This window comes from Balaenoptera borealis (assembly GCF_965194805.1).
Source record: "Balaenoptera borealis genome assembly, chromosome: 11".
NCBI classification, from domain to species: Eukaryota; Metazoa; Chordata; class Mammalia; order Artiodactyla; family Balaenopteridae; genus Balaenoptera; species Balaenoptera borealis.
The window spans coordinates 71,284,127-71,300,966 of NC_138868.1; the positions used below are offsets into that span (position 1 = coordinate 71,284,127).

The 16,840-nt window shown below is 46.4% G+C and overlaps 1 protein-coding gene across 1 annotated transcript in view; it reads right to left on the reverse strand.

Moving 5' to 3' along the window:
* LOC309604954 (transmembrane 4 L6 family member 1-like) overlaps window positions 1–10,345 on the reverse strand; it is a 29,545-nt gene extending 19,200 nt beyond the window's left edge. The window contains exon 1 of the mRNA XM_082340070.1: window positions 4,933–10,345. Within this exon, the coding sequence (XP_082196196.1) occupies window positions 4,933–5,190 (258 nt within the window). The 5' untranslated portion in view covers window positions 5,191–10,345. The remainder of the gene's footprint in view (window positions 1–4,932) is intronic.
* Between the last annotated feature and the right edge of the window lie 6,495 nt (window positions 10,346–16,840).

The following is a 16,840-nucleotide window of genomic DNA, read 5'->3' on the forward strand; positions in this document are numbered from 1 at the left end:
AACCTGGAGATGAGGTAATGCTCTCCCTTTTTTGAGTTTCTTTTCCTAGTTCTGATGATTCTCTGGCAACAGGAATTACTGATTCTTCTGTCTTACCCTGGGCCTTTGGGAGGCCCAAAGCTCCCTTGAGTCAAATGGGAGGGTCAACTGGAGATTGTGTGGCAAGGGTACAAGTTTGGGCCTGACAAATGAGAGCTTTTGGAACCACCCTGGAGGAGGTGGGTGCTAAGAGTGTTTCCAAGCACCTTCTGGGGAGCATAGCTTGGCATTTCCAGCAAACCAGGCTCCAACATGGGGGTCAGGATGAAGCGATGGATTCAAGTCAGAATTGTCATAGCTTGGTGGCACCTGGGCATGCTTCTCTCCTGCTTAAAAGTTCTAGTGGATGCTCATTTCTCCCCTGACCTCATTTCCTACTCTCTCTTCCAAATCTTTTTTACGTGGTTTTAGCTACATTGGTTTTCTTGCGGATCTAGGAATTATTCAGCCCATTCCCAGCTCAGGGCCTTAGAATGTGCCAATCCCTCTGTTTGGAATGCTCCTCCCCCAAATATCAGCATGGCTATTCTTCACTCATTCAAGTGGCTTCTCAAACACCACCTCCTCAGCCAGTATCTTGCTGTCTATCTATTCCTTTGCTCTATTTTCTTCCTAGTCCTCACCACCTGACATCACCACACAGTTGATTGTTTATGATCTTTCTCATCTCTGCTAGACTGTAAGCCCTAGGAGAGTAGGAATTTTGTTTGCTTTTTTTTCTCCACTGTATCGCTAATACCCAGAACAGTGCTAGCACATAGTAGATGCTCAATGAATATTTGTGGGTCAGCTACTCAAGGGTAAGGGGCTGGCTCTTCAGCATGGTACACAAGGTCAAACGGAATGTTGCCCAAGTCTGCATTTCAGCACCGTTTCCTATCCCTTCTTCACGTAAGCAGCCCTTGCTCCAGTCACACCAAACTGCACAGTTTCCATGAATGCATCTAACTCTGTGATGCTCCTCTGCCTGGCAAATACCTACTGATTCTGTAATTCTATACAGTACAGCTCAGATACCTGTTTCTCTGGTATGCCTCTCTTGGTTCCCAGAGGTAGAGTTGACTGTTCCCTCTCCTGCAGACTCCAGGCCTCCACTGTGGCAGGTACTCACCCCACTGGGCTGAATTAGTTGTGTGTTTTCCCATCTCCCTTGGTGAAGGAACCTATAGGGACCATCTCTGCTGGGTCAAGCAGACCCCCATCTGTTGCAGACCTTCCACCTCCAATCAGACCTCAAGTGATCCCAAACCACACCACGGACTAGTTCTAACCTCTCCCTCCTAATGGTCTTGCCAAGTCTGCAAACAATATTGCTGGAAAACAGCCATTAGTTACATACGGAAAGAAACTGGAGCCCTGCGTCTCAGTCCCTAGAGCAACCAATTCGGTTTATGTCATGCTTGTCCCAGGTGCCCTGTTTTAACCACAGAAGCCCGCCAGGCATTCTGGGTTGGCCTGTGGCCTCATGAGAACAGAGAGCTGTTATTCTTGGCCGTGGCTTTGCTGAGACCACTAGTCTGCTGAGGTCCCGAGGCTGCCTTCCAGCAATAATATGGGGAGGTTGCAGGGGACCTCCCTGCCTAGGAGATGACATACTGCTGGATGTGACTTTACACACCATGGCCGTGAGCCCTGTGTGTATAAACTCAGCCCCTGAGTGGCTGACCTCCTGGCAGGAAGGTTGGGGAGACAGTGACTCACGTGGTCCGGTTTTTCTGTCTCATCTGGAAAGCAGACTTTCTGGAGCAGCCCCCCGCAGGCACTTTCCTGTCTCGTTTCATCAGGGCATGTACAGAGCAGGGCTCTGCTGGCTTAGCTTCACACGTGCCATCTTTTTCTCTGTGTCCCATGTTGCAAGCGCACGTGTGCATCAAATGGGAGAAATGGAGAGATTATGGGCTTTGGGCTCAGATGAGTGTTTTGAGTCCTAATTCTGCTGGGCGCCCTCCGTGTGGCCACAGTCAGATGACTTAATCTGCTTGGGCCTCATTTCCCTACCCATAGGATGGAGGTGATGATCCCACCTCACAAATGAAATAACATGTGTGCAAGCATTTGATACACTCGAAACCTTTGTGCAAATGCCTGTTACAATGATTATTAAAGGGCAGGAACTGTGAATTCAGGATTTCTCCCTTCCATATCCTTACACAGTGTTTGGCCTGGAGCTGATGATAAATGGACAGTGTGCTTGTCATTGCCTGCAGTGTCCCTTGTGGCTTTTGAGATCCTTCTGGCCTTTTTTTTTTTGTTATCAGGAAGGCAGCTCTGCCTATTGGCTTCTCTTCCTCCGTTCAGAGCCCAGCTCCTCACCTCCACACCTTCCTCAGGCCTCTGCAGTCTGGGGTCCCCATCCTCCCTCAGGACCACGCCAGCCAAGAGCCATCAGCACCTTGCTGGGTACCAGATGCTTTTCAGGTCCCAGCTATGTCCCTTCTGCTGCAGTTGACACTGGGATTCCTCTCTTCTTCTAGAAACTTTCTCTCTTCTTTTTTCCGACTTTTCTCACTTTCCACTTTTTCGCTTTGCCTGAAACTTTCTTTCTAGCTGTTTTTCTCAGTCTCCTTCCTCCCCTCCCCTCCCTTTGCATACTCTCAATTTGCAAGGTTCCCCGGGGTTTTGACCTGGGCTTCTTTCTCCTCTCAGTCAGTTCACGAGCCCTGGGCAAACCCACTGTCCCCGGAGTTTTACATCACCTCTCCATGGTGGTTCTCAAGGTTGCCTCTCCCCAAGTCTCCAGTCCCAGCCCAACCATCCTCTGCTCCTTCAGGGGGGACGTGGAACAAAGCTCAGCCTCTGCCCTCCCCCCGAGGTTCCTGCCCCAGGGAACGCCTCCACCATCTCCCCAGGTGCTCAGGCCAGAATGCCAGAGCCACCCTGACTTCTCCTTGTGCCCCCTTACCTCCATCACTCTTCAGATCCTGCCAACTCCACATTTCAAATGCACCTTCCTCTCTCCAACCTCATGGCCACTGGCTTAGTTGGTCTTAGAGCCAGGCATGAGTGAAGGCATAGAGTAGACACTAAAGTGGACTGAACAAAGAAAAGGAAAAAGGAGGAAAAAGGAAAAGGAAAGAAAGAAGAGAAAAGGGGATGGCTCATTGGTTTTTACTTTATCCAACTGCATGGACTGGTTTGGTCCTGTTTATTTTATCCCCATTTCGCCGTGAATATACAAGTGTAAGCATCTTTTTAGGAAATCCTGGGAGGTTGTGTTGGAAAATTGGAGAGAGGGTTGGACAGCTGGCTGGTATGGAGGGATGCTATGCAGACAGGGTGTCTGGTCCCTGCCTGAGCCAGGCTCCACTCTACTTTCCCCAGGACCAGGGAATGTCCTCTCTGGGTCACTCTCTTTCAGTGAACATTCTGAGATTCTGCAAATAGGAAGCCTAAATTCCCTCAAGCTGCTCAACACCTTTCAATAGTCACTGAATTTGCTCATCTATATCTTGAGAGAACTTGGGTGCCGATGTACCTATACATTCTACAGATGAGGAGAGTGAGGCTAAGGGGAGTTTAATGATTTGCTTGGCGGTGGAACTGAGAAATGCAGACCTGTCCTGCAGAAATAAGCAAGGTAGGTAAGAGGCAGGACACAGGTGCTTGGCTGGATCCAGGGAGGAGGTGGAGGAACTGGTAATCTGGGCCAGGAAAGAGGACAGATTGCATTTTACTGGCTGCAGGTATGTGCGGGGTTCTCTATGTATGTTATCTCATTTAATGCTCCCCACCTCCTGGTAAGATGGTGTGATTCTCCTTTTACTGAAGTTCAGGGAGGACACACAGCTGGTCAGGACAGATTCATGATTTGAGCAGGGTATGTTAGACAACTAGGTCTGTATTGCCTCTTAGGTAGGGCTCTGAGCTGAGAAACAGACAACCTTTGCTGAGGCATTGCTGATTTAGAGGTTCTCTTGGGCAGGAAGAGAAGGCCCAGCTCTGCTAGGATGGGAGGAGCAGGTGGCCATTGGATGAAACTTGAGACATCACTGCATCTACTACTGTGTGGGGAGGAGAAACAGGAAGGGAGGTGATCACCTTTTTCTGAGGGTTCTTTGTCTTTCATACATTCATCCTTCCATTTGCTGAGTTCAGTGCCCGGCACTGGGGTCTCACATTAACCCATGATCTTTTCCTAAGGGACCCCGGATGCCTGGGAAAGGAGGAGCCAGATGAAAGTAAAGGTGGGAAGGAAGGAAAAACACTCAGTGTCTACCTTGGGGGCAATGGATTACAACTTGTGGGCTAAATCCAGCAGGTTGCCTGTTTTTATAAATAAAGTTTTATTGGAACACAGTTCCGCCCATTTGTTTACATATTGTCAATGGCTGCTTTTTGCCCTAGGACGGCAGAGTTGAGTAGTTGAAACAAGAGATCACATGGCCTGCAAAGCTGGAAATAGTCACTCTCTGGCCTTTTACAGAAAAAACTTGCCAACCCCATAATCTAGCTGAGGGAAGCCTTGATGGGAGCTACACAATTTATTTTTTGAGATGGCCATCTTGAAACCTGACGACCTGACGAATGCTCTGCTGTTGTGCTTTTCATAATGCATATCTTTCATGACAACCACATACTAAGCTCTAGGCTAAGCCGGCACTTTGCTAGGTAGGTAATTTAGAGGCCACAGTGAATGAGACTTGGACTGTATCCTTAAGGAGCTCACAGCTAATGGGGGAAGCAGGCACATAAAGAGATGTTTGCAGTACAAGGTGCCAGTGCGGAGGGTGTTTATGTATCACGCGTTGTGGGGTACAGATGAGGAGCAGCCGGCCATGCTCTGGGGACCCTAGGAGCGTGGCCCCATGAGGAGATGAATTGCTCTGTGACTTGAAGTTTGTTTAGGGGCATCATTCACCTGGAGGAGGTAAGGTAGTTAAACCTCATTCTTACCAAGAGTCCAGCTCCAAGAAAGCCGTGGAAAAACCAGACCAAGTCTGTGATCTTGGCAGGCTCCAGCACCTGTCCGCTGGGAAAGTACAGCAGGAGGTTGGCGATGATGGCGGCGATGGCCAAGGCCAAGAGCAGCAGGCCCGTGTACCTGGAGCCCATCTCAGAACACATGGTGAATCCTTCCTGGAAGGGAGAAAGAAACAACCAACACCAGGAAGCTGCCTGCTCCAGGCACTGCAGAGTCAGGAGAGAGTGCATCAGCCTCAGAGCCCCAAGAGAAAGATGGTGAGTCCAGCTCTGCCACTGGTAAGAGGTGTGACCTGGAGAGCCAGCCACCTCACCGCTCTGAGCCTCAGTTTCCTTTGTAAAGCAGAGAAAACATTGACTTTACAGATGGCGGTGCGTGGACTAAAGGAAGTAAAATCAACGTGACAGCATCCAGCTCTAGCAGATGTTCAATAGGCTTTCTTTAAAGGATTAGGGTAATTGAGGTGATGTTTAGGAACTTGCTGTTACCCTGTTCGGGTTCTTTCATCCACTCCCAGAGGAATTCCCCTAGTGATTATGAACTAGATCCTGATCCAAACCCTGTGGCTCCATCACTTAGCAGCTGTGTGACCTTGGGCAAGTTGTTTTACATCTCTCACCTCAATTTCCTCACCTGCAAAATGGGACTGACAATAGCACTCACATTATGGAATTGTTGAGGGTATGAAAATAATATTTTCAAAATGTTCTCCTACAAGGCTGTCAATGTGTGGTAGCTGGAGAAGAAAGAACTAAAGGGAATCTGAATCATCTTGGCCTCTCCTTTTATTTATGTGGCAGATTTCCTCTCTCACTGTCTTTGTCAGTTGAGATTATTGAGCCTGGAGATTTCTGAGAAGCCAGGCTGGAGGCACATGGAAAGAGGGAAAGAGGGAAAGGTTTTGCCTCTTGGTTTTTTCTCTGCATAATGATGCATGTTTTTTCTCCTGGGCATAAATGAGTTTGGAGTAAACTCAGTATCTTGTTTGTTGGGTGAAGGCTGCCTGAGCAGCGTGAGCCCTGATGCTCTGCGCCGAGGTCCAGGGGCTCCAGAATGTTCCTCTGAGACCCAGGGAAGGGCTCTTGTTTTGTGTTGGGTGGCGCTCTCCCCACAGCCCTTTGTGCCCATTCTTGACTCAGATTCATGCTGAGATTGTTAACTGACTCCTGAATAGCAGCTCCTTCACTACCCGGCTCCCAGACACAGAGGCCTGGTGCCACGAATGGCCCTTCCCACGGTGGGCGTTGGGTGGAGAACAGGGGGACCTGGAGCAATTTGCAGAGCCAGGGACCTCTTTTCAGGGACAAAATTGAGAAATGTCCAGCCTTAGCTTTCTACTCCCCCAGAAGAGTTAAAGTTATTAATGACAATGGCTTAGGCAGGGTGGTAGTGCCTGGGGTCTTATTTCTATCTGATATCCAAGTTCAGGGCTACAGAAAGCTGATGCCTGAATGGCGCGCCGCCTCTGTTTGGATGAGGGAGGTTGAAACTGCTGACCTCATTCGCATTATGATCACTGAGAGTAGTGGTAATGAAAATTTAACACTTACGGGGATCCCATACCGTATGAAGAGCAACAATAAGACACAGCTACCTCCACTTGTCCAGACACACGGCATGCATCATTTCATTTAATCCTCAAACATCCCCATGAGCTAATAGCTCCCTAACTCTGAGAGGAAACAGGCTTATAGAAGTTAAACAAGATTGCAGGGTCTCCCCGCCCGTAAACGTCAATGCCGACCCTCAAATGTAGGTCTGCTCATGTCCGCTTCTAGTTATTCCCAGTGAGGGCAGATGATTAACAACTGGGAGCACTGAGAATCCAGTGCTGTTGAGCCTTCTTACATCCTGCAAAAGGACACAAAGCCAACAGCCCCTGTTGCTCCTTGACACCTAGATATCCCAGCTCTTACAGGAACAAATACAGTAGTGGTCACCCTCCTGGAAAACTGCAGATCTTCTTAGGAGGGAAGGGAGTAGGGGTTGAGACTGTGGCCACATTTGGAAAGGGGAACCATGTAGCATCCAAGGTTGGCACCGTGAACTAAAAATGCCACCTGCCGTATCAGTAAACAAAGGATGTTGCAGCCATCAAGCCATCACATTATAGCCACCCTGACGGTGAGCCCTGAGGGAACTGAGGACGGAGGCAGGATTTGCCCCCCATCTAGCCGTCAGCCACTGCAGCCACCCTTGATGATGGGCCCTGAGGAGACTCAGGATGAGAAGCACAGGATACTGGCCCCAGATAGCTGAGGTGCATATTAAAGGAATGGTTTAAATGAGCCCAGACTTTGCATCTTCCCATACTTAGAAAAGCGCTAAATTCCTTAACTTGAGATGTCTGGTTTTCTGTCATTAACAGTCATCTTTTGATGTTCTGTCTACCTGGTCTTTGTTGCAGAAACTCCTCTATATCCTGGCTCCCCCCCTTACCTCTTCCGAGCGGTCCCTCAGAGTTATCTGAGATGCTGTTCCCGGGCTTAAGTCCTCGGTTTTGTCCGCTGAGTAAAACATAACTCTCAAATTTTTAGGTTGTGCATTTTTTTCAGCTGACAGCACTTAATTAAAACTGTGAGAAGCCAGTCATTCTCTTGGGCTGAGAACGTTAGAGTTGCTAAGGACTGGTGGAAATTTAGTCCCTCCCTTTTCTGGTCAGCATAGCCCTAGAGAGTTGAAATAACTTGTTCAAGGTTATATAGCTAGGGAGTCGGAAATCACAGCAAAAATAGCCGCAATCCTGTTCACAGGCCTGCTCTCACTCGATTCTTTAATAGTTCAGTGACAGAAACATCATGATTATGCCTATTTTATTCATTTATTCATTTATTCATTTGCTGCTGGACATTCTGAGGCTCCGAGGAACCCAGGAGCTTGTAACGGGGCAGCTCGTCTTCTGAGGCCGTCCGGTCCCCATAGCTTGTGGCCTCAACAGGTGGGACAAGCACAAGCCCTTGAGTTCCCTGATCACAGACTTCACATCAAATAACATGCCTCATGCTCCCTGTATCATCGTATTCATACGTGTCAGACAATGACACCCTACGTCTGGGTTTGTTCAGCATGGTTTTGCTGCACTGAGGTTTTAGGCCAGCTGTGCAGCTCCAGGCTGTGGGGACTGGCTTTCAACACCAGTCCTGCCCAATCTCAAGCAGAAACACACAGACATACCCGTCCACCCAGTACCTGGTCAGCGGGGGTTGGGCACAGGCCCAGTGGGCAGCCTCCCCTGGGCAAGGCACCCCGGCCCGGCCAGGCCAGCAGCAGTGTTGCAGTTCCAGAGAATCTAGCTCAGCCGCTGGAAGTTTCTGGGTGAGCCCTGGATCCTTCCACTTTTCAGGAGGCTCAAAGTGAACACTTAATAGACGTTGGGCGGCAATAGGTCCCAGGCACCAGGACAATTTCTGCATCTAATCACAGCTGTCATCTTCTCTTCCCTGAAGGCCCCCTGTGAGGAGGTCTCTTGTCTCTTTAGAGTCTGAAGGCCTTTCCAGGTCCTTCTGAGGCCCCTCAGCACGACAGCACGCTGAGCTCTGAGGGCCGGAGGGCTCCCCTCTTCCTGTCTGGACCCACGTCTCTCTTGCTCTCTCCCAGTCTCGGCAAAGTGGCTCAAATTCCCCCAGTGAGAGCCAGCACTTCCTCCCTCGCCAGGCGGCCCCAGGGGAAGGGCTCAGACACCCAGCCACAAAGGCGTGTGCACTTACTGCGCTCCGTTCCTCCCTCTGGGTCATTCCTGATAACCTCTGAAAAGTTTCCCTGGCGGATGTGTTTCCACCCAGCTGAGATGGAGGAGGGGAGGGGATGTGGGTGGGCGGGGAGGGCCCACCAGCCCTGCGTGAACACGTGTGGGGAAGGTCCCGGTTACTGAGCGGGGAGGGTTGCAGCAGGGCCTCGACACCTCTCCATCTTCCAGCTCCCCTGCTCCAGACCCCGAGCTGTCGGCTACTGGCGTCTCACATCGATGTGCAGTGCGCCCCCCTGGCTGTGCTTTGGTCTTCCAGCCAGACCTGATTCCCCCAGCCAGCCAAGGAAAGGAAATGGATTGTCGAGTGGCCCCCCACCCCCGCTTCTCACCCATCCCTCCAGCCCCTGACGCTGTGAAATTGATGCTGCAAGAGATGGAGGAAGTGTAACCGTGTGGGGCTCAGGGCCAGGAATCTGGTTACCCGGTTTCCCAGTGGGATGAGCCCCAAATGGCGCTGGTCGGTCTCCATCTCGGCTTTCCCAGTCGGTGAGCAGTGTAGCTGCAGGAGAAAGCCCTCTTTGTCTTTGGTCTTTCGCTGCCACTCCTTCCTGCCCATGAGAGCACATTTCCCTTTGGTCATCTACCATAGTTTTATTTTTCCTCTACAGTGACCCCCAGGGTGCTGTGAAACCTCTGAGAAAGAAGAACCAAGTGATTCTATGATCAGATACCTGGCTCCCAAAGCCTAAGTGCATCGTAAGTGGTAACCCACCTTGGCAGCAAAGTGCTTTGCTATGCTGTGCCTAGACTGCTCTGTCAGCAACCCCAAGGGGCTGTCAGTCCGATATTATTTTTTCCTCATTATTCAAATGGGGAAACAGGGTCAGAGAAGATGTGACCTGCCTCAGGTCAGGGAAACCAAGAGAGAATTCATGGTTCTCATTTTTGTGCTCTTTCTGTGGTACTGAGATTACCTTCTGACCTTGAGCTCTTCCACCAGAGTACATTCTGGGCACTTGGGCTCCGCCACACTGCTTGTCACCCACAGAGTGTCCCTCAAGCCTGGAGGGAACTACTTTTGATAAAGGCGTGACTTTATCTGGTCCCCAGGTCAGTCCGGTAGAGGCGGCGTTTGGAGGATCTCCTATTCAAGGCTGCAAACGTCTGTACTATTTGATGCCTTTTCACCAGAGCACACTGCCTAAGGGTCAAAAATAATGCAAACATCCTCCAAAGCACAGCATTAACCTCATTCCTAGATGAATATGCTTCCAGGAACAGACAAGGAGAGATGGAGAAATCTCACTTGCAGTTTGTGGCAGACAGAGGTAACAAGATAAAAATTTCAACCAGGCCGTTATAGTATGCATGTTGTACATAGATATATATATATATATATATATATATATATATACACATACAATAACTTACATCCTTTTAAAAAATTTTTTATTTTATATTGGAGTATAGTTGATTTACAATGTCGTGTTAGTTTCAGGTGTACAGCAAAGTGAATCAGTTATACATATACATGTATCTGTTCTTTTTCAGATTCTTTTCCCATATAGGTTATCACAGAGTATTGAGTAGAGTTCCCTGTGAATAACTTATATTCTTTTTTTTAATTTTTAATTGTTATTGGGGTATAGTTAATTTACAATGTTGTGTTAGTTTCTGCTGTACAGCAAAGTGAATCATACATATAATATAATATAATATAATAATATATATTATATTAATAAATATATTATAATAATATAATATAATAATCATACATATAATAACTTACATTCTTTTTTAAAAAATAAATAAATAAATTTATTTATTTATTTTTGGCTGTGTTGGGTCTTCGTTTCTGTGCGAGGGCTTTCTCTAGTTGCGGCAAGTGGGGGCCACTCTTCATCGCGGTGCGCGGACCTCTCACTGTCGCGGCCTCTCTTGTTGCGGAGCACAGGCTCCAGACGCGCAGGCTCAGTAATTGTGGCTCATGGGCCTAGTTGCTCCACGGCATGTGGGATCTTCCCAGACCAGGGCTCGAACCCGTGTCCCCTGCATTGGCAGGCAGATGCTCAACCACTGCGCCACCAGGGAAGCCCAATAACTTACATTCTTGAATCAAGTTTTTTGATTTATAAAGTTTCAAATACATTTACTATAGCAACCCTGTGAGAGAGGTATTCTTTTACAGAGGAGAAACCTGAGCTTCAGAGAGAATTAAAAAATTGCCCGAGGTCTTACAATTAATTCATAGATGGAAGATGTGGAACTCTAACCTAGGTGTCTGTGTGCTCATTTCACTCACGACCGAATATTGTCCACATAATCACTTACATGTTCATGTGTGCTTGTGATTATATCAATATATCTCAGCACATGAAACACAAGGCACACCCACAAATGTTAGACTCATTAACACATCATGGGGGTGATGTGCTCATCAGGTCTGCCTCCTGGGTCAACAGAACCCTGACTGCAGTGGTCCAGTTCTCTCTGTCCAGACATTGATCACAATATATAGAGATAACAGAGAGATTTCACTGATGTAATTATTGGCACAAACACAAATAGACGCCTAGCTCTAACTGAGTTCTGTAGAGAGTTCTCCCACATTTCCAGTTCCATCCCTCTAAAGATACGGTGTAAATGCACAGCCAAGGAAGTGGTTTCACTGGGGTCCAGTCCAAGCTTCCTCTCCTCCCAGGCCCTGTTGATCCTCTGTTACATTTCTTACGATGTTCATGTCTTATGCTGCTGCATAGCACAGAGCCTTTGCGCTTAACTTTCTTGTGTTTCAGTTTCCTTATCTCTGAAATGGGGAGCATCATAATAACAGGATTGTAACCCTCATAACTCATAGGGCTGTGGTGAGGATGCAAGGTTCCTGGTACATGCAAATCCTACTTATCAATGGAAAGGTACAAGTCACAAAATGTCATGTGATGGTGCCTGATGCAGATTACATGATCAGTAAGTGTTACCCACTCACATCATGCCAGGGAGCACTGACTACTAAATCCTTAATCATACTCTCTGCGTCAGTGTTTCCATTTAAGAGCATAGACTCTGGAACCAGATTGGCTGATTTCTCATCTCAGCTCTGCCACTTAGGTGCTGAGTGATCAGGACCAGTTACATGGTTGCCTCTCCAGGCCTCAGTTTTCTCATCTGTAAAATGGGGATGATAACACCTATCTCATGAGGTTATTGTGAGGATTAAGTAATTTTATGTAGTAAACTGGAAACGTGGGAGAACTCTGTACAGAACTCAGAGCTATGCTTATATTTGCGTTTGTGCTAATAATTACATCAGCGAAATCTTTCTGTTATCTCTATAAAGTACTTAAAACCATGCCTGGCACAGAGTAAACGCTATGCAATATTATTATTAAACACACAAAATAAGCCCTGGAAGAGTTGTGGTTTATCCTTTTACCAAAGGATCTGGTGTTCAGTGAGCACCCATAATAGCACTAAGAAGGTATAACTGAAACGAAATTGGTAAAATTCCTTGCTTGAACTTTATAACGTGCTCTATCAATTAGAAGAGTTTTAGCCTGTGGCAGGAACTGCTATATGATCACCAAAACCTTTTCCTCCTGGACACAGAGGTAGCCTACCTTTCCCAGCCTCCCTTGTGGGAAGGTGTGGCCATGTGATTACATTCTGGCCAGCGGAATGTAGGCCCATGGGATGTGCAATACTTCCGGGCCTGGCCCAGGATAACTTCTCATGTGTGATTCTCCATCCTCTTTGTTTTTTATTGTCTGCTGGCTGGATGCAGAGATCCTAGATGGACGCTTGAACCACAAGATTTTTTCAGCTTAGCCTCCGCCTCCACCTTCCAAACCAGATAACTCTGGTTCCTGAGCCTTTCCGGATTGTAGGGCTGGATTCCATGGGATTCATGTTGGTGTCCTCCTCTGCAGATATTTAGAATTCAGCTTTCTCCCTTCTGAAGAAGTTAGACACCACGCTTGCCTCTGTTTTCCATCTTCCCAGAATACATTGGCATTTCTTGCTCTGTGATCTCATCTCCTATTCTGTCCTTTCAATTACTTTACTGTGTTTTTGGAGGGAGTTTCCAGGAGGGGGCAGAGACAAACAGGTACAATCCTTCATGATTAACTAGCAGTCTTGTTTGTTCATCTTCAGAACTGAGACTGGAGAGGCGATATTGAAAATAACTTCAGAAATAGTGATTTTGCTTTTAGTAGTTATTGTTCGGGATTTTTTAAAAAATTAATTTATTTATTTATTTATTTTGGCTGTGTTGGGTCTTCGTTTCTGTGCGAGGGCTTTCTCTAGTTGCGGCAAGCGGGGGCCACTCTTCATCGCGGTGCGCGGGCCTCTCACTATCGCCGCCTCTCTCGTTGCGGAGCACAGGCTCCAGACGCGCAGGCTCAGTAGTTGTGGCTCACGGGCCCAGTTGCTCCGCGGCATGTGGGATCTTCCCAGACCAGGGCTCGAACCTGCGTCTCCTGCATTGGCAGGCAGATTCTCAACTGCTGCGCCACCAGGGAAGCCCTGTTTGGGATTTTTAAGCACAAACTACACATGTATGATTCGTGTGTCTTTAATAAACTGGAAAATTATTAAATCGGAAATTAAGAATATATATAATGCCTTTTCTTATTTATTTACTCATTTATTTTTAAAAAAGGATGATAGGAACTTCCTCTCTAGTTTTGCCCCACGAGCAGCCAGCTTGTTTCCTTTTTTCACCAACTTGGACTCATGCCTGAGTCAGGCCACGGGAAGGAACGGAAGATCAAGTGGGCAGTTGAACTAGATGGACTTTAGGTTCTCTCACACCTCTGAGGTCCCATGACTCTGCCTAAAGTCTAAATGTCCATTTGCAATTTCACTGCTCTTCTGATTCAAGTATGAAAGTCTTATCACCTCAGCCTCTCTACTGAAGTTACTGAATAGCTTTCGTGTGTGTTTTATAAATTTATTTTAGCTCCTTTTCCAAAGCTCAGTTGAGAGAAATTTGGACTGAACGTCACCTTTTTGGGGGCTTTAGTACTTGCAAATATCAGAAGGCACCCTAGAGTCTAACAGGCCTACTCCTAGCTATTATATGTCCCTCCAAGGGACAGATCAGACCAGATTTCTCAGTGAACTTGAAGTACTCTTTTGTAACCAGATATGACTATTAGAGGCAGCCTAGATCTCATGAGAGTGTAAAACCCTGGTGAAGTAAGAACTGCATGAAAAGAGCAGCAGAGCATAGATTCTCTTATTTAGTTTTTAATTCTATTAATTTAACAAAAATTATGCCTGCGACACTACATGCCTATTTCCTGAGGGCTTGTGAACAAATCCATTAACGCTTCAGGGTTCTTATGAAACAAATAGTTAAATTTACTACTGTTAGTAATGATTATAGTATAAGCATTTATGGTGATTTTGATAACATTAGTTATACTAGTAAAATATTTACTAATAGTAACTTAATTATTAGTAGTAATAATATCTATCATCTTGCAAGTAGATCCTTGACCAGACATTGGTGTCCCTTGTCAGATTCAGGATGTAACTTTGTGGGATGGAAACAGTTGTGGGCAATGAAGTCACATAAACACAACATATTCTTAATAAGGAATAGTTAAAAAAAAAAAACCAAATACTTACTGAAATTGGTAGGAGATGTTTTTGAATAATAACCACTCAATGCCATTGTTCAAGGTAGGCAAGGCAAGAGAAAAAAAGAGAAAGATAGATTTGGAGATGGAGGGGGGATCTTTTCTTAAACTTGATTAGGCAAAATGGCATCAGTGGAGGGAAGAGTCCTGGCTTAGAAGAAGAAAGCTGGGTGACCTCAGGGAAAGTTATTAAAATTCGAGCCCAAGCCCTTCTTTCTCCCTGAAGCCTCTTTCTTCCATGGTCCTCCCCTGCCAGGCGGTCCCCTCCTCCTGCCCAGAAACTCTCTGTCCATTCACAGACACAATGTCCAAGCTTTATTTAGGTCTCAATTTATGGATCTTACTTCCCCAGGGAGGCTTTTCTGACCACCCCTTCCAACCACACGCCCCTGCCAACCATTTCTCCCCAGATAGGGAGAGCCTATGAGCCTAGGAGAGCAGGAACGGGATATTACCTATTAGCCTCTAACATGGTGCCTGGTGAGTGCTTGTAGGTGCTCAGTAAAGAAATTCAAGACGGAAAAAATGACTGTTCCAGCCCTGGCTCACCTCACTCTCCCCTAAAAACTTATTTCACTTACTGTTCTGTTCCTACCTCCCAGTGCAGCCTTGTTTACCTCTTTTTCAATGTGCATATTTCTTATGAATCCAAGTAAATTCTGAGCTACTGATCAATGAGCGCTAGTTCTACTCTTCCTTGAATTCTCCCTGGTATCAAGCATAGAGCCAAAAACCAACGAGGGGGCGCTATAAATACTTTCCGATCTATTTAGCGAAGGGTAAGACTCCCCAGAATTAACGGGGTCTTTTTTTCTCTATACCCATCCGCTCTCCGTGACGTACTCCCTTCTCCCCGTGACTCCACGCTTCTTTGGCCCCAGATCACTCAGCCAAAAGAGGGAATAGATGAAGCCCATAAGTAAGCCCACTCACTAGGGTCTTCAGAAAGAATCCTTTCCAGGACTTTAAAAATCCAGGTTAAATCTCCCAGAATCCCTTACAAGGGTCCTGAGGCTCAGCAGTTATTCCCTTCATTCTGAGTGCTAGAACCAACCTAGCAGGTTGATTATGAGAGTACTTTGCCTCGGTTTTCCCATATGTATAATGGGGTTAAGAGCACCTACCTCCTACCTCTCCACGAGGTGGAACATGGTGAGATAGTGTTGTAACATGCACTGCAGTCCTCAGATGAAAGGTAACATATAAATACCAAATGCTATTAAAAGCCCTTGACCTATGGAAGATCACAGAAGCTTCACTGCTTATGGTGTTCACAGTAAGATGGATGAAAAGACAGGGAGATGAGCCCAAGGAATTCTTGGCCCTAGGACCTGACCACTGCCCGTGAGAATTAGGGGTTGTACATGAAGCTAGGGCCCAAGAGCAATTTGGCAGTGATCCCAGGGGAAGCTTTAAAATGCTTAAAAAATTTTAAAATAAATTTATAAAATAACTGACCTTGGTTTTAATAAATCAAATGGTGTAGAACGCTGGTAATAAAAGCCACAGTCTCTTTCCTCATCCTTTCCTAACTCCTATCCTTTTCCCTAGGGCAGCCACTTGTAATCTTTTTACTCTTTCTTGTAGTATTACTTCCCATTTCTCTAAATCAAACGTTTATACTCTTGTTTTTTGATTCACCAATTTTAGAAACTAGTTATTGAATTTTTGACATTGATCTCTTAGGATTTTACCGTCCTCCATCCCCCTTCCCTCAACCTTTTAATTTCACTATATCACTATTCTATTTCTTTTATCAGCTTCCTTTGAAACTTTGCTGTAAACTTACCACTTTATTTCTTGTTCAGCTATAGACATTTTTTTGACTCTCCACTTTATAAAATGGGACATTTTAGGGCATTTCTACCCTTCCTTCTGGCTCTCCTTCCTGCCTTCCACCTCCCAACTTCTATCATTCGAACTTCCATATTGTCAAGATGGATATTTATATTCTGTATTGTAACCACAACTGCATCTGTGCTTTGCCTACGGGTTTAGTTTAAGAGCTGAAGATCATTTTAACTGCTTAGTGCAGAGTCCGATTTTGTACTGATTATATTTTCTCTCTTGTAGAACTTCTTAGGTTTTTCCTAGCATCTTTAATTCCTTTCTTTTTCTGGTACTGTTGGCTTTTATTACATCCTTAATTTATTCCCAAGTGTTGATCTGAATAGGCGTTCTATTAAATATCCTCCATCCATTTCCCCCAGACACCCTCTCCCAGGGCCCTCCATCCTCTGCTGACTGCTCTCTACATGCTGCATGGCCATCACTCTGGGACTTCCTCACTGCTTTGGTTTTCTTGGAGCCCACATCTTCTTCTTTTCTTAAAAAAAAATATATTTATTTATTTATTTGGTTGCACTGGCTCTTAGTTGCAGCAGGCGGGCTCCTTAGTTGCAGCTCGTGGGCTCCTTAGTTGCGGCTCACTGGCTCCTTTAGTTGTGGCATGTGGGCTCCTGAGTTGCGGCTGGCAGGCTCCTTAGTTGTGGCTGGCAAGCTCCTTAGTTGTGGCTCACCAGCTCCTTAGTTGTGGCTCACTGGCTC